The sequence below is a fragment of the Aegilops tauschii genome, chromosome 1 (assembly GCF_002575655.3).
Source record: "Aegilops tauschii subsp. strangulata cultivar AL8/78 chromosome 1, Aet v6.0, whole genome shotgun sequence".
In the NCBI taxonomy this organism is placed as follows: domain Eukaryota; kingdom Viridiplantae; phylum Streptophyta; class Magnoliopsida; order Poales; family Poaceae; genus Aegilops; species Aegilops tauschii.
This window is the reverse complement of record NC_053035.3, coordinates 244,705,517-244,732,321: the sequence shown is the minus strand read 5'-3', so window position 1 is coordinate 244,732,321 and position 26,805 is coordinate 244,705,517. Positions and strand designations below refer to the sequence as shown.

The 26,805-nt window shown below is 45.2% G+C and overlaps 2 protein-coding genes and 1 long non-coding RNA gene across 3 annotated transcripts; 2 read left to right on the top strand and 1 right to left on the bottom strand.

Annotated features, from left to right (window-relative positions):
* Positions 1-7,814: 7,814 nt before the first annotated feature.
* Positions 7,815-8,540, bottom strand: LOC109753416 (non-specific lipid-transfer protein 2P). Its single transcript, XM_020312317.4, has one exon. The coding sequence runs from the start codon at positions 8,440-8,442 to the stop codon at positions 8,167-8,169; it is 276 nt and encodes a 91-aa protein (XP_020167906.1). The 5' UTR covers positions 8,443-8,540; the 3' UTR covers positions 7,815-8,166.
* Positions 8,541-12,091: 3,551 nt separating this feature from the next.
* On the top strand, positions 12,092-12,556 carry LOC141028139 (uncharacterized). Its single transcript, XM_073506036.1, has one exon. It carries the CDS (start codon positions 12,092-12,094, stop codon positions 12,554-12,556), a length of 465 nt encoding a protein of 154 aa, XP_073362137.1.
* An 8,995-nt stretch (positions 12,557-21,551) lies between these two features.
* LOC109753417 (uncharacterized) lies at positions 21,552-24,878 on the top strand. The gene is made up of 3 exons (XR_012205855.1): positions 21,552-21,823; positions 21,906-22,489; positions 23,280-24,878. It is a non-coding gene; the product is annotated as an uncharacterized lncRNA (long non-coding RNA).
* Positions 24,879-26,805: the final 1,927 nt, after the last annotated feature.

The following is a 26,805-nucleotide window of genomic DNA, read 5'->3' as shown; positions in this document are numbered from 1 at the left end:
TGCCTTTTTAAGTAAGTCACTCCGCCCAGGTAAACCTGGTATGACCCATCGAACTTTGACAAGTTACTCTGATAAGACCCTGAACTTGTCAAGTTAAAATGACGATTGGTTAAGGATTGAGGACCATCTTAAAAGGCTTTGCAAAATGGTTTAACTCAGTGGCCTGGTAGCCCATGAAAAGCCTCGAATTTGGGGCCTGGCAGCCCGTGAAAAGCCTCGACTACAAGTTTTCATCTGCTTTCATTTGATAAGTTTTTTCTCCTTTAATGAGATTTATAATGTTTTGATAAACCGGCGTTCATTAACCCGGCTTGAGTTTCAACTACAAGTTGTCAGTACATGATCAGTTATAATCCGGCGCTTATTAACCCGGTCTGGTTTCGACTATAAGTCGCCAGTATGATGATAAATTATCCAGTGTTTATTAAACCCGGACTGGCTTGGGATTATAAGTCGCCAGTATATATTTGGATTGCGCCATTGGAATCATGCGCTCATAAATCATTGGATTATATTATTCAAATCTTCAAATAGCCAACATGGCTGGATTTTATTATGGTTATCAGTAACCAGTGTTATGATTATGGTTTTCAAAGTCGCTTTAGCGCAATGGCTAATATATTATCAATGGATATGATTTATTCTACAATTGAAGGAATAGTCCCGAGTCGCTGCAGGCCTACGACCCGGCACTTGGGGGCTACATTATTCAAATTGAGATCACATCAAATATGCAAGTCCCATGTCACTGCCAGCATGCACCATGGCACTTGGGGCCTAATGCAAAGTCATTTTTTCTGGCCTTATTGAAGACCCGACTCATCACATCATAATGAGCCGGCCCTTGGGGGCTACCAATTACTCCTGTCAAAAATTTAAGGTACACAAGTCTTAATCCATTATATTGAAGGATCCACTGCTCAGTTGGTAAAGCACAAAGCTCTTAACCTTGTGGACGTGGGTTCAAGCCCCATGGTGGAGATTACATCATATGATGTTATTATCAATGAATCATATACAAAGTCTCAGCTCAGTAATATCTTACTGACCCGGCCCTTGGGGGCTACACGTTGTTGTTCAAGTCTACATGATCATATTTATATAGTCCCTGCTCATTATTGCATAATGACCCGGCCCTTGGGGGGCTACACTGGTTGAAGTTTTTATGAGTATAAGGCAATTACAAATCCCAGGTTGCTGCAAGCATGACAACCCGGCACTTGGGGGCTACATAATATGGAGTATTCAGTTGTGACTAGTGACTGAGATGAACAAACATGGATTTCTTCAAAGTGGCAGTATTCATATGGAAACAAGTCTCAAATCATCACTTTGTTCTGTTCAAGACTTGGGGGCTACAGGTAATATGGATATAAGGGAGAAATATCTTCCAATTTTCAGTTTTGAGCTAACCAAATTGACCCGGTGTCTGCAACAATTGTGACCCGGCGTCACCAACAATTATTGACCCGGCGTCACCAATCATTATAACCCGGTGTCTGCAACAATCATGACCCGGAATTATCAGTTTTTATAACCCGACAATTTTGGCAATGATAAACCGGCAAATTCTACATTTTCAAACCGGCTGATATCAGTTGAATATTTGAAGACCAATATTTTTGTCAAATCAGAGCATTAAAGGCCAATTCAAATGGATTCTTTATTTACAAAATATCTTCTGCAAGCAAATTGATTATGAAGCTGGTATATTGACTCGGATTTTTCAGAAGGAAATGACAAGGAATTAAGGATGATCAGGTGCCGGTTTACAAGAATTCTTAACCCGGAGCATAATCTGTCAAATTTGTTCTTGTGTTTGTTTTATAGGATCAGTTTAACATGGATAAATCCAAATTAAACTGGGGGCTAATGTCGGGGAGATACCCCGCGGCGTAAACCGACCGGAAGTATAACCCGGCCGGACTTGGCGGTTTATTTGAGACCCTGCTGACTCTTGGCGATTCACTGGCGACCCGCCCTGACCTGGCAGTTTACAAGCAACCCGCCTAGTCATTATGACTCACTGGTGACCCGGCGGGCGGGTCAGACGGATGACAAGGCCCAGAAGGCCGGTCATGGTGGGCCGGTTTATGAGGAAAGCATAAGGAATATTCTTCTACAAAGGAAGCAAGACTAGGGCTCCACTTGTAATAGAGTAATCCTAATCCAACTAGGACTAGTCATGTAAACCGCCCCTTCAACATATATAAGGAGGGGCAGGGCTCCCCAAAGAGGGACAGAAGAAAGAAGAAACAATCTCTAGGGCTAGACACAAAGAGACGGTTTGCCGGCGACTCCCTGATGAGCATAATGAGACCTTGCCTCAAACAGCATGTAGGGCTATTACCGGATGATGTTTCCCGGGGCCCGAAGCTATCTAAATCCCTGTCTTGTGTTGCGTCTCTCGATTCCGCTCAACCCCTCTCAAGCTACCACATAGATGCGTTGGCCTCACGACTAAGTCCTCACCCTAGGACATCTGCCGTGACAATTCCACGACACATTGTATGTGAACGTAGAGTCTATCACTCCCGATCATCACATGGTGTCTCAACACGACGAACTATAGCAACGATGCATACTCAGGGAGAACACTTTTACCTTGAAATTTAGTGAAGGGATCATCTTATAATGCTACCGTCGTACTAAGCAAAATAAGATGCATAATGGATAAACATCACATGCAATCAAAATATGTGATATGATATGGCCATCATCATCTCGTGCTTTTGATCTCCATCTCCAAAGCATCGTCATGATCTCCATCGTCACCGGCTTGACACCTTGATCTCCATCGTTGCGTCGTGGTCGTCTCGCCAACTATTGCCTCTACAACTATTGCTAATTCATAGCGATAAAGTAAAGCAATTACATGGCGTTTGCATTTCATACAAAAAAGAGACAACCCTAATGCTCCTGTCGGTTGGCCGATATCTTAAAAACATGATCATCTCATATAGTAACGTATATCACATCATGTCTTGACCATATCACATCACAACATACCCTGCAAAAACAAGTTAGACGTCCTCTACTTTGTTGTTGCAAGTTTTACGTGACTGCTACGGGTTTCTAGCAAGAACCGTTCTTACCTACGGCAAAAACCACAATGGTGATTCATCAAGTTTGCTGTTTTAACCTTCTTCAAGGACCGGCCGTAGTCAAATTCGATTCAACTAAAGTAGGAGAAACAGACGCCCGCCAGCCACCTTTATGCAAAACTAGTTGCATGTCAGTCGGTGGAACTGGTCTCATGTGCGTGGACATGTAAGGTTGGTCCAGGCCGCTTCATCCCACAATACCGCCAAATCAAATGGTGGAAAGCAGTATGACTATCACCGTCCACAACTCTTTGTGTTCTACTCGTGCATATCATCTACGCATAGACCTGGCTCATGATGCCACTTTGGGAATCGTTGCATGGAAAACAAAAAAAATTGTATGCACACACAATGATCTATCCATGGGGATGCATAGCAACGAGGGGGAGAGTGTGTCTTCGTACCCTCGTAGACCGTAAGCGGAAGCGTTTCACAATGCGGTTGATGTAGTCGAACTTCTTCGCGCTTCAACCGATCAAGTACCGAACACTCGGCACCTCCGCGTTCTGCACACGTTCAGCTCGGTGACGTTCCTCGGCTTCTTGATCCAGCAAGACGTCGAGGTAGTAGATGAGTTCCATCAGTACGACGGCGTGGTGACGGTGATGATGAAGTGATCTCCCACAGGGCTTTGCCTAAGCACTACGAAAATATGGCCGGGGGTGTAAATGGTGGAGGGGGGCGCCGCACACGGCTATGCAATTGTCTGGGGTGTGCTAGGCGCCCCCTCCCACATATATATAGGTGGGAGGGGGAGGGGAGACGCCAGGGCGCGCCCTAGGGCTAGCCGCCGGCCCCCTAGGGGCCCTGCCATGCCTTGCGCCCCCTGCCATGTTTTCCCAAGGGGGAAGGAAAGAGGGGGGAGGGGGAGAGGGAAGGAAGTGGGAATCCTAATCCACACTTTCCTTTCCCTTCTCCCCTTTCCTTCTCCTCCTTAGGCCGGCTGCTATGGGCGTCACACCAGCCCCTTGTGGCTGGTGCGTTTCCCCTCTTGGCCCATAAGGCACATATCTTTTGCCGGGGGTGCCCGGAACCCCTTTCGGTGACCCGATAAGTACCCGGTACCCCCCAAAACACTTCCAGTATCCGAATACCATCGTCCCATATATCAATATTTACCTCTCAACCATTTCGAGACTCCTCTTCATGTCCGTGATCTCATCCTAGACTCCGAACAACATTTGGTCACCAAATCACATAACTCATATAATATTATATCGTCATCGAACATTAAGCGTGCGGACCCTACGGGTTCGAGAACATTGTAGACATGACCGAGACACCTCTCCGTTCAATAACCAATAGAGGAACCTGGGTGCCCATATTGGCTCCTACATATTCTACGAAGATCTTTATCGGTCGAACCGTCATGACAACATACGTAATTCCCTTTGTCCATCGGTATGTTACTTGCCCGAGATTTGATCGTCGGTATCTTCATACCTAGTTCAATCTCGTTACCGGCAAGTCTCTTTACTCGTTCCGTAATATATCACCTCGTGACTAACTCCTTAGTTGTTTGCTTGCAAGCTTATGATGTGTATTACCGAGAGGGCCCAGAGATACCTCTTGGATACTCGAAGTTACAAATCCTAATCTCAATCTATGCCAACTCAACAAACACCTTCGAAGATACCTGTAGAGCATCTTTATAATCACCTAGTTACGTTGTGACGTTTGATAGCACAAAAGGCATTCCTCCGGTATCCGGGAGTGCATAATCTCATAGTCGAAGGAATATGTATTTGACATGAAGAAAGCAATAGTAATAAAACTGAACGATCATTATGCTATGCTAACGGGTGGGTCTTGTCCATCACATCATTCTCCCAATGATGTGATTCCATTATCAAATGACAACTCATGTCCATAGTTAGGAAATCTTAACCATCTTTGATCAACAAGCTAGTCAAGTAGAGGCTCACTAGGGACACAGTGTTTGTTTATGTATTGACACATGTATTTAGGTTTCCGATCAATACAATTCTAGCATTAATAATCATGAATAAGGAAATATAAAATAACAACTTTATAATTTCCTCTAGGGCATATTGTCTTCACTTCCACTGCAACTCGGAGTTGGTAACAATCTGATCTAAATCCCTTATGCATCTTCATAGTGATCCTGAACCGTGTTCGTAGGATGAAATTATTGTTTTCTAGTACGTCTCCCAACATGTGAAGTAGATATCGATATTCCATGAATCTACTATTCTTGGGATGATAGAATCCTTAACGTCACACATTCCTGCAAATTACAAGCCGATACTAAAATACCTAAATAGGAGGAGCAACTGTGAATTTTGAGTTTCTCATGAAAAAATTAGTGTGTGTGCGCGTGCAACAACACTAAGCACCAATCTCACCTAGATTCAAACTGTTGGAAGGAGGCGTCCTCAATCATGGATTGTCGTCCTTCCCGCTGGTAGGAACGGCGGCCGTGCGTGACGATCCGCGTCAGCGAGTACCAAAGACACTAGCCAAAGTCGAATGACTCGAACTGTCGTGCCGTCTTGAACGCGGTCAATCCAAGACGATATGAGAAGGAGGCAAGTGGAGGCGTCGGACAGTTTCGTTGGCGATCGTGATTTGACTAATGCTTACGTGAGCAGGCTGGAGTGGGCGCGACTATGACTCGCTTGTAGCGAGGCATAGTGCAGCCTCGCATCAAGCAGCGCCCAGAATTGGCTAGCTCATCGGGTACAACACACATTGATTCTCTCTCTCTCTCTCTCTCTCTCTCTCTCTCTCATTTTACATTCTTGATTTGCTTTTTTACTTTTTCTTATATTTTGAAATAGTCTAAATATATCTATTATAAAAAATAACTTTACGTAAATAATTGAAATTTTTTTACCGCACATTTCAAAATGTAAACATGTATATAAAATGTTTCTAATGTATTAAAAAAAGGTACAATGTCTATGGAAAAAAGTAGACATCATAAAATATACATGAAGAAATATGAATCATGTATTTAGAAAATGTTAACCGTCCATAAAGTAATGTTCATCGTGTATACAAAAAAAATACAATTTTATGCGAAAAAGTGGACATCAAAAGATATATATGAAAATTTGTTAATCATGTATTTAATAAATTTTAAACATGTATAAAATACCTTCCTGGTGTATAAAAAATGTACAATTTTTTATACAAAAGGTAGAAATAAAAAATGTATGTTTAAAAAATATTAATCATGCATTAAAAAATATTAAACATGTATGTAAAAAATGTTCTTGATGTATACAAAAAATGTATAATGTATATTCTAAAAAGTAGGCATAAAAATATGTACTAATAAATGTTAATCATGTATTAAAAATGTTAAATGTGTGTATAATTTGTTTTGGTGTATACAAAAAAATATAGATAGCATATGATAAAAAATTTACATGGAAAATTTTGTTTGGGAAAAATGTTAATCATGTGTTTGAAAAAATGTTCAGGATGTACACAAAAAAGTTTTCATATATGTGACTAAATGTTAGACGTGTATTGAAAACGAAAAATAATAAAGGAAACTAAGAAAAAAGTAAAATAAAACCAAATAAAATAAAAACAAAACAAGGAAATTAGCAAAAACAATACCAGGAAAGAAACAAGTAAAGAAAAGAATAAACCCAGTAAAAATCAAGAAAGAAACAAAGAGAAATAGAAAAAAGCCCATTAAAACCGTGAATAAAGAAGAAAACCTTTAAGAGAACGAAGGAAATAGAAAACTGATTAAACCGGTAAAGAAATAGAGAAAACCGGAATAAAAAATAATAAACTAAAAACCCAGAAGAAAGTAATACATCGACCTGAAGCTACACATGTTTTTTTTTTTAGCAAATGAAGCTACACATGTTTTTTCTTTTTGAGCAAATGAAGCTGCACATGTGTAAAAGCGGGACAGCATCAGGCGAGGGAAGCACAAATAGTTCCCGCGGGCTGGAGTGCGTGCGTTCATGTAGACATGGGTCTTACGTACAGCTTATACAGATGGGCCTAGCAGTTCCAAGCAAGGCACACAAACAAAAACCATTTGCCCGGGCAAAATCAGGCTAACCTCGCATAATTACTACACTATGTGATACACTGGTATGGTATTCCCTCTGTCTCATAATATGAAAACGTTTTTGTAAGCTTTATTATAAGACGAAGGGAGTAGTTACAATGAAGCAGTACCTTGCGTACGAGCCTGGGCAGGTGCCCGGGCTCGCCGCGGGTACCAGCTCCGCCATTCCGGACGTTTACAATTAGATCACCGGTTTTTCTATCAGTGTGTACGGATGTGATGTGTCGACGCATTCGCGGACTCTGTTTTAAGAGCTGGGGTTGGAGATGTCCTAATGAGTTTATATCGTGTGCTCCGCAGTTCATGAACGGTGAGAGCTGTGAAAGTTCATATTTCGATGTTGAGAAACCACGCCAGTGTTTGCTTGGTTGCAAACCCACTGTGCGTGTGTCTCCATCACGCGACGGAGAGACGAAGCTTCAGAGTCATGACGGTCACGGCCATTGAAGGTCCACGCGCGCCAACGGTACAGGTTTATAATGAATGGCTCGACAGGATTATGTTTGGTCTTGAATGGGCTCTTAATTGGCTCAGCTGGCCATCGATGTGAACAACAGTGTAAGCGTTGAGTGGCATCTGTTTGCCCGTACATGTACTGTCCATTTAGTGATGCAGTGACCAGCTGACCATGACCTGATGACCAAGCAATATAGTAGCAACTTTTTGTTAAGGTGCGGATATATATTGTCGGAGGTACAGGAATTACACGAGATCGATCGACATCCATCGATAAAAATTGACAAAGGAGTAACAAACTACGCAGAGGCTGGATCAACACGTACACACCATTTTATTCTTGCACACGATACATGAACACACGATTGTATTCGAGAGGGAAAAAAAAGATACATGAAACACACGGTTCGCACGGAACTGTTCGACGGACGTCGTACCAGTAGCCATGGTAGGAGCTCGTACGTAGTACGTTACGTAGTAGTAGTAGTAGCAATAGGCGGCGGGGCGGTGCCTAGCACGCCGGCGCCGGCGGCGGAGGCCCGGCTCCTAGCACTTCGGTACGGCGATGCCGCAGCTGGTGAGGGTCTTGCCGGCGTTGCGGCTGTTGATGTAGCTGGAGTACGCGGGGTTGCGCGCGAACTTGCAGAAGCACCCCCGCTGACTCTTTAGGTTGTTGCAGCACGTCTTGGACGGCGGGGTCCCGCTGATGATCGGGGAGGTGCACACCGCCAGGCTCCCCGCGTTGCACTGCGCCGCTCCGCCCGTTGCCATCGCCGCCACCACCAGCGCCACCAGCACGAGCATCGCTGCGGCCTTCGCCATGTGGCTCGACTTTCTTTTGATCGCAAACGTACGTGCCGCGGTGGTGGTGGTGGTGGAAGTGTGTGCTGTGGTTTGCAGTACACGGGAGGCACGTTGCCGCCAATTTATAGGCAGGAGGCGCCCTTGCAGAGGCACACCTGCGGAAGTAAGCCCCGGACATTTTGTACTTGACTATTCTGCCCTTAACGGGCTGGCAAAATTTTTTTTCAAGAGTACGTCAATGGCAAATTTTCATTCTGAATACAAGAGATTTGTGACACGCTGGTGCGGAGCACCGAACCTATTTTTCTTTGGGCTTTTAATTTTGATTTTTTTATCTTTTGAATCAAAAGTCTAAATTAAAAGACGACTTTTGAATGGGTTTTGACGAGTTTTTAAAACTTCAAACAAATTTCAAGTGCTGAAACTTGATAGAAATAAATGGCAAAATCAGCAAGTTTTGGAGATTAAAACTAAAAACTTGATATGCCCTTATGCGAAATACAACCATTTTATGGACCGCGAAGCACTCGTGCGGTTGAGCATGGCTGGACAAGTGCGTGCCCCCGCACATGCGCACCCTTGCGATTTTCCGCAATACCGTGCTGAAATGATTTATTTTCAGAAGGAAGTCAAAACCTCCTAGCCTCACACAACCAAAAATTATTTTTCACCGATCGATACTAATTATTGCTGATTTAGTATAACTACATGCAAGATATTGAGGCCAAAATATTCACTTATTACATGACAAGGAAAAGATTGATGAAAACACAACAAGAATGAGAAAAGAAAACACCAATAACTAAATCACTATTTCTGCAACAGCCTTTAAGGAGTTGCGCCCTTGCCCGGACATCATTGGGTTCACCCTATAAAAGCGAGGACACGAAGCTTCACTCAAGATGCCATATCTAAGCAATTATGGCTAGAAACTCGTATTCGACTAAAAAACTTGTGTTCAACTCATTTCCTCGCCGTGTCAGTCACCCCGAGCTCCTCCGCTGCCGTGGGAGATGTCCCAGCTGCTGACGCGCAGACCCGAAAGCTCCTCCTCATCATAGCACGACATCAGGCTCTAGCTGTCGAGCACTACGCGGTAGAGATCCAGAACCTGGGCACGGGCGCGCGAGTGTGGCTGGGCACCTTCAACACTGCAGAGGAGGTGGCGTCCGCATATGACACTACGGGCCAGGTGGTGCTCAATATTCCGGCGACGCACCCTACGCATATTTCCTCGCCCGTTCCATTACAGTCGTCTCCCTTGATGAGGAGGAGTATTGTTAGGTCAAGGCACAATTCAAGGCCGAGGCCGACGATGAAACCTATGTGGTGATGCTCGTCGAGACCGATCCGTAGCTCATCGTCAAGAATACAAGCATTCTTCGAGTCGAAGGAGGGCGAGCGCAAAAGATTGCAGGAGCTTGAGCAGGAGCACAAGAGGGACACCGAGATCGATGCGATTTTTGACTAAATCTTCCACAAGGAGGAGGAGGTAAAGTCATGGAGTAGATGTACCATCATTGACCACAAGACTGCTCCTCCGAAGGAGGGGTGATGGACATCTCCTCTGACGAGGACTTCGACGACTACCTTCGGCGTCACAATTCAGAGTAGAGCTAGTTCTACTATAACGTAGTGCTAGGAATCTAAGAATTATTAACATAGTAGTGTTTAAGTTATGTCGGTCCATATTCAATGTACAACATTTTGTATCAGAGTTCAAAATATGCAATAAACAACGTGGCTGATTCTCTTGTCATGCTAACATCTTGGAGCCTATGGAAACAAAGAAGCGCCAGGTTATTTGGCAACGTAAACCAACAGCGGAAGGAAGGGGAATTGAGCACCCAGATCATTGTTGACCATCATCTTTGGTCGCTGGCCAAAGGCTCTGGGGTTGCATCCTTATGTGATTAGCGCAGTTTGAGGGTCGGACCAGGCGTTAGAATGTTAAATATGTGTTCCACCATAAATCAATTTATGATTGGATGGTTAGGAGGGCAGTGGTATCCCCAATTTATCAGGGTTCAAGTCGTAGCTTGACACTGGTGCTCGCATTTTTCTGAATATTTCAGGCCTTCCGGCAATGTGCGTTTAGTGGGAGGAGACGTTTCCGTCAACTACGAAGGCGTCTGTGGCGACTTCGTCAATCATCAAGAATTCAAGATGATGTACCAACTCAATTTCTCGGGGGTGCTCATAAGGGTGAGTGTATGAGCGTCTGCGTGTGTACCGTGTTCTGAAAAAAAATTATGTGTTCCGTCTTGACGATAGCTATCTTGTAAATTGTGACTTGCTTCTCCTTCTATAATAAAATATGGCGTACTCTCACAAAAGAAAATTTAAGTGCTCATATCATGTTTCATTTTGCTTTTTAGATATTGGTCACCATTTTTTGGCCTGCTCAAAGAGCACAAAAAATTCTGATGACAAGAAATTTTCCTCTCTATCCCTAAAGATAACGGAGTTTTCCCATGAAATGCATTTTTTGCTAGTTCAATCTCGAAAATGAATGCTAGTCAGCAAAATCGGGCTGATCGTATGAACATTATTAGTTTGTACACTGTATCTCCAGTTTCTGGCTGTGCCACCGCACTTCCATGGCTGCATTTATATGTATGACAGGTACGTACCGCCAGCTTTGTCGTGCCGACAAGGATAGGGCATGGGTTGTGTTTATTGATCGACATCGACCAAGCCAGCCTATCGCTACTTTGCATGTGTACGTAGACCATGTGAAGAAAATCAACAGAATTATGTGAGTATCCATCTCGCACCGACTGCCGTATATCACCCGAAAACCTCGAAAAGAAACACCGGCCCAACATTCATGCCTCTGTAGAGCGCGTCGCTCAATATTGAAGCCAGTTTAAGGCGGACGCGACCTCTCACTGCCTCTGTCATTGAAGCATTCATGATAACTTTTTGTATGTCAAAAACGCCCTCGGATCACTACACAAATCAAAGTCTGCTGCACTCCTTCTGAAACTGGACATTGCCGGCGCTTTTGACTCTGTTTCTTGGGGGTACATGTTCGAACTCATGACTGAAATGGGCTTTGGTCCCCCTGGTGCGATCTGATGGTTGTTCTCTAGGGCTCGGCCTCGCCTCGGATCATGGTCAACGGGGAGCGGGGGCTGCCTTTCTTCCACAAGCAAGGGCTGCGCCAAGGAGACCCTCTTTCCCCAATGCTCTTCGTCATTGCCATTGCCCCGCTGCACTGGCTTTTTGCCCGGGCTTACTCTGCTGGTGCTCTGACTCCCTTCCGCTTGCCGGCCTCTCGTCTCCGCGTCGGCCTCTACGCTAATGATGCAGCTCTTTTCATTGCTCCAACCACGGATGACATCCTCACTACGCGAGAAATTCTTCACCTGTTCGGCCTGGCCTCTGGTTTGAAAGCTAATGTGCAGAAGAGCATGTTCCTGCCAATTGCCTGCGATAGCATTGATCTTTGCACCCTGATCCTCAACTTTCCAGTGCCCCTTGGCCAATTCCCTTGCAAGTACCTTGGGCTGCCCTTGCACTTCCAGAAAATCGTCCGTGCCGACATACAGCCTACTCTGGACAAGATGGCTGCTAGATTGCAAATCTGGAGGGGCAGATGGCTCCGGATGCTCGCCTGAGTTTGGTTAACATTGTCCTCTCTGCTATCCCAATTCACCTGCTCATGGTATTCAAATTGGATGGCCGGGCCATCAAGCAGATGGACAAGCTTAGGAGGAACTTCCTGTGGCGTACAAGGCCGAACTTTGGCAAGGCCATGCCCTTGGTGAACTGGAGCATGGTCTGCCGCCCCAAGCATCATGGTGGCCTTGGCATCCTAGACATAAGGCGGTTCAGCAGGGCCCTGCGGCTTCGTTGGAAGTGGTATGACTGGATTGACAAGGGACATCCTTGGGCTGGATCTGAATTACCTTGCGACAAGGAAGATCTTGCACTCTTCTCAGCCTGCACTCTGATCACTATTGGCAATGGTCTCATAGCCAGGTTCTGGCACGATCATTGGCTTGACGGACAGGCGCCGCACACTCTTGCTCCAGACATTTTCAAACTCTACTCTCGCAAGAGGATTTCTATACATGAGGCCATTACCAACCAAAAATGGGTGTTGAATCTGCATCACATCTCCTAGCAGACGGAGCTTCGTCAATTCGTCACCTTGTGGAACCGGGTTCAACAAGTCAATCTGTCGCCGGAGACGGAGGATTCCATTGCTTGGATCTGGAATGACTCCAACATATACTCAACCGCCACCGCTTATCAATGCCAATTCGCTGGTTCCTTCACCGCCATGCACTTTGACAAGCTCTGGTCGACCAAGGTTGAGCCCAAGTGCCTTTTCTTCATGTGGGTGTGGCTGCGAGGTAGAATACTCACTAACAATAATCTGGAGACTAGGGGAATTCCACACTCTGAAAAATGCCACCTCTGTGACCAGCGGGATGAGACCCCTCTACACCTTATTCTCTGATGCCCCTTTGCAGCCGTCTGGTTTCTTGTTGCTACTGATTTGGGCATCCCATCCCTATTTTCCGCGGCCCAACAAGAATCCTCCATCACTGCTTGGTGGAATGATTTCGCCTCCAGCCCGGGCAAGAAGGCGAAAAGTGCAGCCATTTACACTGCGTGGAACATATGGAAGGAGACGAATCACCAGGTCTTCTAGCACAAGGTTTTACAAGAGTCTACTATTCTACAACTTATCAAACAAGACATTCTACAGCTTGCCTTCTCCATTCATTGGCTCATTGATGTGGAGAACAGCCCAGAACCGGAACCAGATTGATGTAATTTTTTCCTTTCATGGTGGAGGTCACCTTAAAACCCGGTCTGTAATGCATCCTTTGTAGCACCTTTCCTCTCGTTCTTAATATATGGGCATCTCAATATGCCAATTCCTCAAAAATTGAAGCGGCGCGCCGGCTGAGGGCACCGCTCACGACACGTCTCCGGTGTCCGCGTCTGTTCAGTGCCGAAGATGCATGACTGGACGGAATGGATATCTACCATGTCCGTTCAATGTCGTTGTCCGTCTGTCTCCAGCCATTAAGCAGGCTCCCAGGCCGAGAAACCCACTCCGGCACCGCCCATTAACGCACCTGGACGCCTCGCCTCACCGGGATGCGCTATATAAAGGCGGCCACACTCGGGTAACTCAGACCACAACACCAGCCCCTCCACATCCTCCTTGCACTACATCCGCCATGACCGCCAACGGGAAAGCACTGTGGGACAGTGTATCACCGGGGATGAAGCACACGGTGGCCGCCCTTGCCGCCGCCTAGCATAGCCGCCGTGCCAGGCAGATCGAGGTCGGCTTGCCGGCCAGCTTGCCCTAGGTCTCCGACAACGAGGATGACACCACGATGGAGACAGGATCCTGCGAATCTGCCTTGGCTCCCGCGCCTCCTTTCACGCCAGCTTCACCATGGAACAGGCAGAGGCGCAGTTCAACGTTGTCATGGCGGAGGTGCAGCCTACGCCGGCGCCTTTATTGGCGTTCCAGCAGGTGCAGGAGGAACATGTTGTGGCGGCGGAGGTCCAGATCTACGGCGAGCGCGTGAGTGAGGAGGCTGTGGCGGCCATGGCCGCGGTGAACCCAAATTTTGTCGCGGAGAAGCGTGCCGTCTACGATGCCGTCCGCGTTCAAGTCGCCGCTCGGCAGGAAGCAGTAGCCATGGAGGCGCAACTGCAGGTGATCGCAGAGGATAACATAGCCAACTGCGCCTCCTACACGCCACCGACGAACTATCAGCCCACCCGATGGGACGACGACAGGCGCCACCATTTCCCTCATGGACCTCACGCCCACTGGCGACAGACAAGGCGTGGACTCCTCTAAGGATGAGTAGGCCACGAGAGGCGGCGAGGCCTGGTGTCCCATGTGGGCTAATCCGTCTCCCGTGTTCTACTCTTCCTCGCCGGAGACCGCACCTTCACTTCATCGGTCTTATCGCCGGTGCTCATGGAGACAGAAAAAGGAGGACGGCACGGGCTTGGACGCCGGGCGCCACCGCCGTAGGATAGGTTTAGGGGCGAGTCTCTTTGTTTTGGTTTGAAATGTAGTTAAATCTGACATGTTTGTATGAAATCCATTATGTTTGTACGAAATCCGGCCGTGTTTGCATGAATCTCGTCGGGTTTGTTAAAAATAGTTTAAAATGTATGCGACTAGCGTTGGATGTCAACCTCCCGCATCCATGTCCACAGACTGGTCCCTCCCTGTCCATGGATAGATGTGGGAGTTTTTTGTGGGTTAGACCAGTCCATGAACATGGATGCGGGAGGTTTTTTGTGGGTTGCCGTTGGAGATGCCCGTACACAAGTGTCATGCATATGACTAAACCTCGGAATAGTTTTGGCTTGACCTGGTGCACTGGGTCGGTTTTTGTGTCTGGGCTCGTTTGGTTTAGGTGTTAGTGGGCTGACCCTTCAAGAAGTGTTATTTAGTTTAGTTTCTCATAGCAAATGGGTGGGTATGGTCGTCTATGCAACTCGCCGTTTGTGACAGCTGCCATCACCACTCGCACATGGCTCAATTGCCCCCTCCGCGAAGACTATTCCAGGAAATGGTTCCAACCTACAAATGGACACTCGGTTTTAGTTCGGTTTAGGTGAAAAGTTAAATTGGTCAGGTTTTGGTTGGGTTGGTGGGAATATCAAATATGTTTAGTTTGGTTTGGACTGCCAAGTTTATCCATGCAGGTTTCGTTTAGGTATGGTGTAGTTTTCAAACCTTTCTCTGGATTACACATGACACTAGTCTATATTACCATCTTTATAGTCATAGAAGTAGTGTCATACATGTTGTATATATTAGCTTGTAGACTTATTTTGTCTTGCGAAATTCTATGTAATGGTAATATATTATGTTATCAAAAACACCTCTATACTCATTAACTACCTACTACATAGGCAAACTTGCCTTGGGGTGTGTTATGTTACTAGCTAAGGGTCGGTTCTTTTCCAACTTCTATGATTATTGTCAAAAGAAGTTAGAGCTCAAAAGAACTCGTTTTGGAGTTATGGGCTTAACTTATTTCCACCCCCTTTCATTCATAATGAGAAAAAGCTGGGGAAGGGGTGCTTCCCACAAAAGTTCACTTAAGATCGAAGGGGTATAGCGAAATGGCTCTATTGTTGCCTACATTACACTAGAAATGCCACTGCTTAGGCCCGCGTCACACCAAGGCCCCATGAGAAAAAGACACACGCACATGCTTGTTCCCTTTTCCCTCGTGCTTGTTCTCTTGCCCGCAACCGTAGGGTTCCTCCAAACAAGCCGCCATCACCATTGGTCCCATCTGCCCTGCTCCTCGACGCTAATCTATCTGACGAGGCTACATGGACGGGGGGTAGGCCCCCATCTCCCCTACCGCCCCTTCTGGTGCTGCCCTTCCCACTCCCGGTCTCCAGCTTCTGCCCCACTATTGTCGAGCGAGTGCTCCACTCCGGCGGTCACCGCCCCACTCCGGCTGACGCCCCTGTTGATCCAGAGTTGGGCAATGGCGGTGGTTAAACCATTCCAATGACTGATCGATCTCCTAACCTCGGTCATGAAGGAGCAATGTCTACAATGGTGCATGACCAATTCCAGGTGGATGTGACAAATGAAGGAAATATGCCCTAGAGGCAATAATAAAGTTGTTATTTATATTTCCTTATATCATGATAAATGTTTATTATTCATGCTAGAGTTGTATTAACCGGAAACTTGATACATGTGTGGATACATAGACAAAACATAGTGTTCCTAGTAAGCCTCTACTAGACTAGCTCGTTAATCAAAGATGGTTAAGTTTCCTAACCATAGACATGTGTTGTCATTTGATGAATGGGATCACATCATTAGGAGAATGATGTGATGGACAAGACCCATCCGTTAGCTTAGCATAATGATCGTTAAGTTTTATTGCTATTGCTTTCTTCATGACTTATACATGTTCCTTTCACTATGAGATTATGCAACTCCCGAATACCGGAGGAATACCTTGTGTGCTATCAAACGTCACAACATAACTGGGTGATTATAAAGATGCTCTACAAGTATCTCCGAAGGTGTTTGTTGGGTTGGCATAGATCGAGATTAGGATTTGTCATTCCGAGTATCGGAGAGGTATCTCTGGGCCCTCTCGGTAATGCACATCATGATAAGCCTTGCAAGCAATGTGACTAGTGAGTTAGTTGCGGGGCGATGCATTACGCAACGAGTAAAGTGACTTTCCGGTAACGAGATTGAACTAGCTATGAAGATACCGACGATCGAATCTCAGGCAAGTAACATACCGATGACAAAGGGAATTACGTATGTTGTCATTATGGTTTGATCGATAAAGATCTTCGTAGAATATGTAGGAACCAATATGATCATCAGTTTCTGCTGTTGGTTATTGACCGGAGAGGTGTCTCGGTCATGTCTACATAGTTCTCGAACACGTAGGGACCGCACGCTTGACGTTCGATGACGATTTGTATTATATGAGTTATGTGATTTGGTGACCGAATGTTGTTCGGAGTCCCGGATGAGATCACGGACATGATGAGGAGTCTCGAAATGGTCGAAAGGTAAAGATTGATATATTGGATGATAGTATTCTGACACCGGAAGTATTTCGGATTGTATCGGGTACATATCGGAGTACCGGGGGGGTTACCGGAAACCCCCGGGGGAAGATATGGGCCATATGGGCCATAGGAGGGAGGCAAACCAGCCCACATAGGGGTGGCGCCCCCCCAAGGGAGGAGTCCGAATTGGACTAAGGGAGGGGGCGACGCCCTCCTTTCCTTCTCCCTCTCTCTCTCTCTCCTTCCCCTTTTCCCCCTCCGATAAAAGGAAGGGATAATTAAATTTATGCCCCTAGTTGTGTCCCACTCGTCTGTTTTACCCCTAATTCCCAAAAGTCACCGGTTCTGTCCAAGTCACTTTGCTCCTCTTATGCTTTTGCCCTTTGACCGTTTGACCATCAATTTGAAAACTTCATAACTAATTCATTCCGATTTACCACTATCATTTTGGGGTTATGCATTAGAGACAGGTGCATTCACGTTAAATAGGGAACCATCTAAATCCGTTGAGACGACACTATATGAACTGTGGTTTGGCAAGAAACCAAAGTTGTCATTTCTTAAAGTTCAGCACACGTTCAGCTCGATGACGTCCCGCGAACTCCGATCCAGCAGAGCTTCACGGGAGAGTTCCGTCAGCACGACGGCGTGATGATGGTGATGATGTTGCTACCGACGCAGGGCTTCACCTAAGCACCGCTACGATATGACCGAGGTGGAATATGGTGAAGGGGGGCACCGCACACGGTTGGGATAGATCAACAGATCAACTTGTGTGTCTTGGGGTGCCCCCTGCCCCCGTATATAAAGGAGCAAGGGGGGAGGCCGGCCGGCCCTATAGGGCGCGCCAGGAGGAGGAGTCCTCCTCCTAGTGGGAGTAGGACTCCCCTTTCCTAGTCTCACTAGGAGGGGGAAGGAAGGAGAGGGGGAGGAGAAGGAAAGAGGGGGCGCAGCCCCTCCCCTTGTCCAATTTGGACTAGCCCATGGGGGGCGCGCAGCCAGCCCTCGTGGCTTTTCCTCTTATTCCCTTAAAGCCCACTAAAGCCCATATGTACTCCCGTATTCCCGTAACTCCACCAGTACTCCGAAAAATACCCGAATCACTCGGAACATTTCCGATGTCCGAATATAGTCGTCCAATATATCAATCTTTATGTCTCGACAATTTCGAGACTCCTCGTCATGTTCCCGATCTCATCCGGGACTCCGAACTACCTTCGGTACATCAAAACACATAAACTCATAATATAAATCGTCACCGAACTTTAAGCGTGCGGACCCTACGAGTTCGAGAACTATGTAGACATGACCGAGACACGTCTCCGGTCAATAACCAATAGCGGAACCTGGATGCTCATATTGGCTCCCACATATTCTACGAAGATCTTTATCGGTCAAACCGCATAACAACATATGGTGTTCCCTTTGTCATCGGTATGTTACTTGCCCGAGATTCGATCGTCGGTATCTCAATACCTTGTTCAATCTGGTTACCGGCAAGTCTCTTTACTCGTTCCGTAATACATCATCCCGCAACTAACTCATTAGTTACAATGCTTGCAAGGCTTATAGTGATGTGTATTACCGAGTGGGCCCAGAGATACCTCTCCGACAATTGGAGTGACAAATCCTAATCTTGAAATACGCCAACTCAACAAGTACCTTCGGAGACACCTGTAGAGCACCTTTATAATCATCCAGTTACGTTGTGACGTTTGGTAGCACACAAAGTGTTCCTCCGGTAAACGGGAGTTGCATAATCTCATAGTCATAGGAACATGTATAAGTCATGAAGAAAGCAATAGCAACATACTAAACGATCAAGTGCTAAGCTAACAGAATGGGTCAAGTCAATCACATCATTCTCCTAATGATGTGATCTCGTTAATCAAATGACAACTCATGTCAATGGCTAGGAAACTTAACCATCTTTGATTAACGAGCTAGTCAAGTAGAGGCATACTAGTGACATTCTGTTTGTCTATGTATTCACACATGTATCAAGTTTCTGGTTAATACAATTCTAGCATGAATAATAAACATTTATCATGTAATAAGGAAATAAATAATAACTTTATTATTGCCTCTAGGGCATATTTCCTTCATTGGGATGATGTGGATGATAGTTGATTTGATTATGTGAAAAAAAAACATAAACTTTTGCGCCCAGTAGCAGAATTGTTTAAATTCACTGGAATGTGAATTTGATCTGATTTGTTTACACGTGATTGATATACAAATTTCCCACATTGTCGTAATTTTTCAGAATTTTTAGAGTTGCAGAAGTATGAGCATAATTCAGATCATTACTGACTATTCTATTTTTGACAGATTCTGTTTTCAATGCATAGTTTGCTTGTCTTATAGTTTCTATGTATAAATTATGGAAATGATAGAGTACTGTAGGCATTGTGTGAGAACAATTATGAATATTGTCTTGACAGTACCAAAGTGAATGATTTGCTCTTTATTATACTAACGCATCTTACGAAGTTCTGTTAAGTTTTGTGTGATTGAAGTTTTCAATTTTCGGGTGAGATATCGACATGAGGAGAATAAGGAGTGACAAGTCCCTAAGCTTGGGAATGCCCAAGGCACCCACAAGATAATATTCAAGGAAGATCCAAGGAACTAAGCTTGGGGATGCCCTAGAAGGCCTCCCCTCTTTCGTCTTCAACATTATCGGTAACCTCACTTGGAGCTATATTTTCATTCGTCACATGATATGAGTTTTGCTTCAGGCATCATTTTATTTTGTTAGGATTTTCTTGCTGTTATTTAGATAATGTTTTGCATCTTTTATTCAATAAAGGTGGCAAGCATAGCCTTCACCATGCTTATTTTTCAAGTATATGAGTTGTTGTTTCAAAACAGAAAGTTTATCGCTGTTGCAAAATTCCCGAGAAAAGTCAAAATGTGATAAAATGTTGAAAGTTTTTGCACAAAAAGCTATGATAAATTTTCTACAGTGTGGTAAATTTTCAGAATTTTTGAAGTTAGATAAGTATGAATCTTCTTGCATTCTTTACAGACTGTCCTGTTTAGACAGATTGTTATTATGTTTGCATTGTTTGCTTGTTTAATGATTCTATTTGAGGATATGAGTATTAAATATGCAGAGGCATTTAGTATGCAATGTTAAATTTTAAGTTTAGTGATTTGTTATAGTAGAGAGTGATAAGGTGTTCCATTGATTTATACTAACTTATCTCACGAGTTCGTGTTGAGTTTTGTGTGGATGAAGTTTTTAAGATTTAGGGAAACCGTGATATAAAAGGAATTAAGGAGACACAAAAGCTCAAGCTTGGGGATACCCAAGGCATCCAAAGATAACATTTCAAGAAGTCTCAAGCATCTAAGCTTGGGGATGCCCCGGTAGGCATCCCACCTTTCTTCGTCAACAATTATAAGTTAGCCTCGGTTGAGCCTTAGTTTTAGCTTCTTCACATGGTGTGTGCTATTCTTAGAATGTCATTTTATTTTGTTTTGCTTGCTGTTTTAATAAAATACTTAGATCTGAAAGTTTTTAAATAAGAGAGAGTCCTCACATCGCTACCTATTTACTTAACTACTCATTTGATCTTCACATATATCTTTTTGGAGTAGTTTGTCGAACACCCTCATGCTTCACTTATATTATTTTGAGAGTTGATAATAGTGATGAAAATGTGCACAAGCTATGAAATTGGTCCCAAAGTGATGGATATTCAAGAAGGATATAATAAAAACTCTCATGTAGATAATTGGATATGATAAATTTGATTCCTTGCAATAGTTTTAAGATATGGAGATAGTAATATGTGAGTCATGTTGGTGAGTAATTGTGCTTTAGTAAGAATATTGGTGTTAAGGTTTGTGATTCCCTATACAAGCACGAAACTCAATAGTTATCCAATGAAGTTACATCATACTTGTGGTGCATTATTCGATCTTAGTTATGTTTAATGCTCGTTTATGATCGTTTTCGTTCTTTGGTTGGTCGCTTCTCAATCTATTTGCTAGCCTCCATTTGTACTAAGTGGGAATACTACTTGTGCATCCACAATCCTTAAACCCAGTTTTGCCACATGAGTTGTGCCGCCCCAAGACCGACGCTTCAGACGCCTTCCATGTTTTCCGTTGTCACCGGGTGTTTTATTTGTTTGTTGCATTTCATCATGGCATCATCCGCATTGCATCGGCACTCGTTGCCGTCATTGTTTTCAAACTTGCATCCCCTCGTAGTTGCCGCGTCCCCCTTGCTTTCGTTGACCGTTCCGAGACCAACCTTGTTCTTTGTTTTCCCTCTTGCCTAAACCGGAGTCTCTTCGCATAGTGCATCGACCCCTCGCCCCGTGTCCGAAACTTCCCCGAACCCGAATCAGACTACCGTTACCGTTGGGTCCGGATCGTCCCGAGACATCTATAAAACATCTTCGTTCGCTTATTTGGACTTCCTAACCTATTTATTCTCGGCCACCCGATTATGATCGGACGGACCAGGTTAACCCCTACCCTATTCCCCTACCTATATAAACTGTCCAACCCTAATTTTTAGGAGATCTGTCCCATCCTCCCCGTCACCGCCGCCACTCCTCTTCCACATCGGGATCCCACCTGCCCAAACCACCGCCGCCATCTTCCCCTTGTTTTTAGCGCCACCCAATCAGCACTTGCACCCTCCTCCCTCTTTGAGCCAGAGGCCATGCCTCCTCTGCTCGATCTCCACCGCAAGCCGCAGTCGCGCCTCCCGCTCCCTCCTAGATCCAGATCGAGAGGGGTTCGATCCCCAGCCTTCCCGTCCTCCTTCTTACCTCGTCGCTGGTGAGCGTCGTCGTCGGACCAAGCCGGCCAGGCCAGTACCCCGTCGTCCCACTACCTTCCTTCTCCTTCCCACGAGCTCCCTCCCGTCTCTCAGATCTCCCTCACCTCTGCAGGAGCTCGTCAACCGCGCCCCTGCTTCGCCTCGAAGAGCTGCAACTTCGTCTTGCTCCTCTGCTTCGACAGCCAGGCGCCCGAGGCCACACGCCCCTCCCCTCGCACAACTCCTCATCGCCGTCCAGAGCCTCCTCGCGCCATCGCCGTCCGGCAAGTAACCGGACTAGAACCCCTCGCCCGCCGGCCACCTCTCCGACCAGGAGCTTCCGCTGATGCCATGGCTCCTGGACCTCAAGTCTCTCGCCCGCGCCAAGTTCCTGCCGCGCGTTCGTCTTCTTCAGGCGCTCGAGCTAGGAGTCATGAGACAAGAAGCTCGTTCCCTCCTCTGCCTCGCTCGCCCCAGCAACCGTCGTTCCCGGCCCCCGTTCGCCTCCACGCTGTCTCCACCGCCTCTGCCTCGCAGGAGTTCCTCCACCTGGCCTGTTGCCGACCTCTGCTTCTCTGCATCGACCTGCAGCTCGCCAGAACCGCTCGCCCGCGTCGTTGACCCGTCGCCCTACTGCCTGGGCCTCTCCAGCCGCAGCGCTCCAAGGCCCAGCCGCGGCCTGCCAGCTCCTCCACCGAACCGGGCCGAAGCCCATGGGTGAGCAGCCCCTCCAACCCCTCCGCTCTGTTGTGGCCCAGCCAGTTTCGGCCCGTATCATGTTTTTTCCCAGATCTGCGAATTTAGCTTTTATCAAGGGTTCTGCAGTTTTACAGAAAAGTCCCTAGTCTTCATGCATATAATAACTCATTAACCGTGCATTGGATTAAAATACTTCATATATGATAAATGTTTAGAATTATGTCTAGTTTCATAATATGTTGCTTTCATCCATGTTAAACATGTTTAAACTTGCTGTTTGTTTAATTCTGCATAAATGCCATGGTAAAATGCTTTATTTCATAACTAATTAACCGTAGCTCCGAATTTAATAAACTTTATATGTAAATGGGGTAGAAAAATGCCTAGTTTAACATGGTGCACTTTATTTTGTTGTTTAAAAACATTAAAATTGTGTTTAGGGCAGAACAGTAGCAAATTCGAAATATGCATATGAGAATTTTCCGGAATTGTTATTTGTTGTTCCGGCCTCATTTAAACTGGCCTAAATAGTTAGTTCACTTATGCTTCACCTCTTGCCTTGTTAATCAACATTTAATATTGTTGGGTACATAAACGAGAGAGAACTAAACATTTGAATGTGGTGTTACGTCAATATGCAACTCGTTGCATATTGAGCTCCACTTAATTTGTAGTATTGTTTGTGCACTTTGCCATGCCATGCCTCATTAAACCGGACATGCATCATCCTTGTTTGTGCATCATGCCATGTTTATGCTTGTGTGTTTACCATGTTGTTTGCTTCTTTCCGGTTTTCTTCTCTCGTTAGCTTCGGTTTCGTTCCGGAGTTGTGAGGATTCGTTCGACTACGTCCGTTTGTCTTCTTCATCGACTCGTTCTTCTTCCTAGCGGGATCTCAGGCAAGATGACCATTACCCTCGATATCACTTCTATCTTTGCTTGCTAGTTGTTCGCTCTATCGCTATGTTTGCGCTACCTACCACCTGTTTGTCATGCCTCCCATATTGCCATGTCAAGCCTCTAACCACCCTCCTAGCAAACCGTTGTTTGGCTATGTTACCGCTTTGCTCAGCCCCTCTTATAGCGTTGCTAGTTGCAGGTGAAGATGAAGTTTGTTCCATGTTGGGATATCACAATATCTCTTATTTTAATTAATACATCTATATACTTGGTAAAGGGTGGAAGGCTCGTCCTTATGCCTGGTGTTTTGTTCCACTCTTGCCGCCTTAGTTTCCGTCATACCGGTGTTATGTTCCTTGATTTTGCGTTCCTTACGCGGTTGGGTGTTATGGGAACCCCTTGACAGTTCGCTTTGAATAAAACTCCTCCAGCAAGGCCCAACCTTGGTTTTACCATTTGCCTCACCACCACCTATAATTTTCCCTTGGGAGTCGCGCTCCCAAGGGTCATCTTTATTTTAACCCCCCCGGGCCAGTGCTTCTCTAAGCGTTGGTCCGAACTAGAGTCCTTTGCAGCGCCACCTTGGGGAAACTTGAGGGCTGGTTTTAGTTGTACGGAGTGCTCGTCCGGTGTTGCCCTGAGAACGAGATATGTGCAGCTCCTATCGGGATTGTCGGCACATCGGGCGGTCTTGCTGGTCTTGTTTTACCATTGTCGAAATGTCTTGTAACCGGGATTCCGAGACTGATCGGGTCTTTCCGGGAGAAGGAATATCCTTCGTTGACCGTGAGAGCTTGTGATGGGCTAAGTTGGGACACCCCTGCAGGGTATAAACTTTCGAGAGCCGTGCCCGTGGTTATGTGGCAGATGGGAATTTGTTAATATCCGATTGTAGAGAACTTGACACTTAACTTAATTAAATGCATCAACCGTGTGTGTAGCCGTGATAGTCTCTTTTCGGCGGAGTCCGGGAAGTGAACACGGTTCTTGTGTTATGGTTGTGCGTAAGTAGTTTCAGGATCACTTCTTGATCACTTCTAGCTTCATGACCATTGCGTTGCTTCTCTTCTCGCTCTTATTTGCGTATGTTAGCCACCATACATGCTAGTGCTTACTGCAGCTCCACCTCACTACCCTTTCCTACCCATAAGCTTAAATAGTCTTGATCTCGCGGGTGTGAGATTGCTGAGTCCTCGTGACGCACAGATACTACCAAAACAGTTGCAGGTGCCGATGATACCAGTGCACGTGACGCAACCGAGCTCAAGTGGGAGTTCGATGAAGACCTTGGACGTTACTATGTTTCGTTTCCGGTTGATCAGTAGTGGAGCCCAGTTGGGACGATCGGGGATCTAGCATTTAGGGTTATCTTCTTTTCTTTTGGATTTGACCGTAGTCGGTCTATGTGTGTACTCTGAATGATGTATGTTTAATTAATGTATTGTGTGAAGTGGTGATTGTAATCCAACTCTCTTTATCCCATTCTTGTTCATTACATGGGATTGTGTGGAGATGACCCTTCTTGCGATAAAACCACCATGCGGTTATGCCTCCAAGTCGTGCCTCGACACGTGGGAGATATAGCCGCATTGTCGGTGTTACATGAGTCCACCATACCTACCTATATGCGGTATTTCCGTGCTGTTCTAAGTAAATTTGTATGTGCCATCTCTAATTTTCAAAGTGAATTTCCTTTTTGTGTGCTTGTACCGCTCATGAAGCGGCAGGGGGTGGCTAATATTTTCCTTGCTAGATGTGTTATTCTCAAGATGAATGTTTATTCACTTGTCATTGCACGAGAGTTTGGCGGTAATAGGGATGCCCAGTCCCAAAATGAAAAAGAAATTTACTTTATGTTGTCAAATAATATATTCCTTGGAAAGTGGTATGGAGGGCACCCATGGATACGGCTAGTCATGGAGTGTGAAAGTATGGTGGAAAAAGGAATAAACTTTATTTTATGTTTGGGAACCGCCTATGATATATCTAGCATGGAAAGTGTTGGGAATTCTCGGTCGTTTTCGTTGACGGGAAAAGTATGCCTCTCAAAATATTTTATCTCTCAATTTAAGCTTTGAGCTTTGGGACCTCTACAAATCTCTGCTTCCCTCTGTGTAGGGCCTATCTATTTACTTTATGCAATTTTTATTTTTATTTGAGTCTCCATCTTCTCTTATAAAGCACCAACTAGGGAGCACTATTGTCATACTTGTGCATTGGATGTAGCTAATATTTGAGTGTGTTTCATGAATGGATCAATGATTGAGCATAATGGGCTAGGGATAGCTTTCTTTAGCATTGATATTTTGAAAGACATGGTTGCTTGTTAGTATGCTTGAGTATTGACGTCTTCATGTCAAATTATAGAGTATTGCTTTAAATCATTCAAGTACAAATATCCATGCTACAAAAGAAAGAGTATATGATGACTATGATAGGTAGCACTCCACAACAAAAAATTCCGCTTTCAATTGCTACTTTATCATGATGAGTTTTATGAGAAAGAGTTGCTGTTATGATGCTAGGAGAAGTGATTGAAATTATCATTGATCAAACTTTACCATTCCGCTTTCAATTTCAGAAATTGTTTCTTTTATCATTTACCTACTCGAGGACGAGAAGGAATTAAGCTTGGGGATGCTAATATGTCTCCAACGTATCTACAATTTACGAAGTATTCATGCCATGTTTACAACAATTTTATATGGTTTTGGTATGATTTGCATGGAACTAACCCGGACTGACGCTGTTTGCAGCAGAATTACCGTGGTGTTATTTTTTGTGTAGAAATAAAAGTTCTCCAAATGCAACGAAACTTTTTGACGATTTTTTTTGGAACAAAAGAGGCACTAGAAGCTTCGTGGGATGACCAGAAGATGAAGTAGGAGAGCACAACCCACCAGGGCGTGCCCGGGCCCATGCCCGTGTGTAGGTGGGTTGTGCTCACCTCGAGGCCCATCTTCACGTGAAACCAACGCCAAAAAATCCTATAAATACAGAACACCCAGAAATAACCCTAGACCAGAAGTTACGCTACCGCAAGCCTGTGTAGCCACGAAAAACCAATCTAGACCCAGTTCTGACACCCTGCCAGAGGGGGAAATCATCACCGGTGGCCATCCTCATCATCCCGGCGGCCACCATGATGAGGAGGGAGTAGTCCACCCTCAGGGCTGAGGGTTTGTATCAGTAGCTATGTGTTTAATATCTCTCCCTCATGTTCTTGATTTGGCACGATCTTGATGTATCGCGAGCTTTGTTAATATAGTTGGATCATATGGTGTTTCTCCCTCTCTTTCTTGTTGTGATGAATTGAGTTTTCCCTTTGATATTTCATTGTTATCGGATTGAATACTTTTATGGATTTGAGAGCACTTGATGTATGTCTTGCTATGAATACCCGTGATGACATTGGGGTATCATATTGATCCACT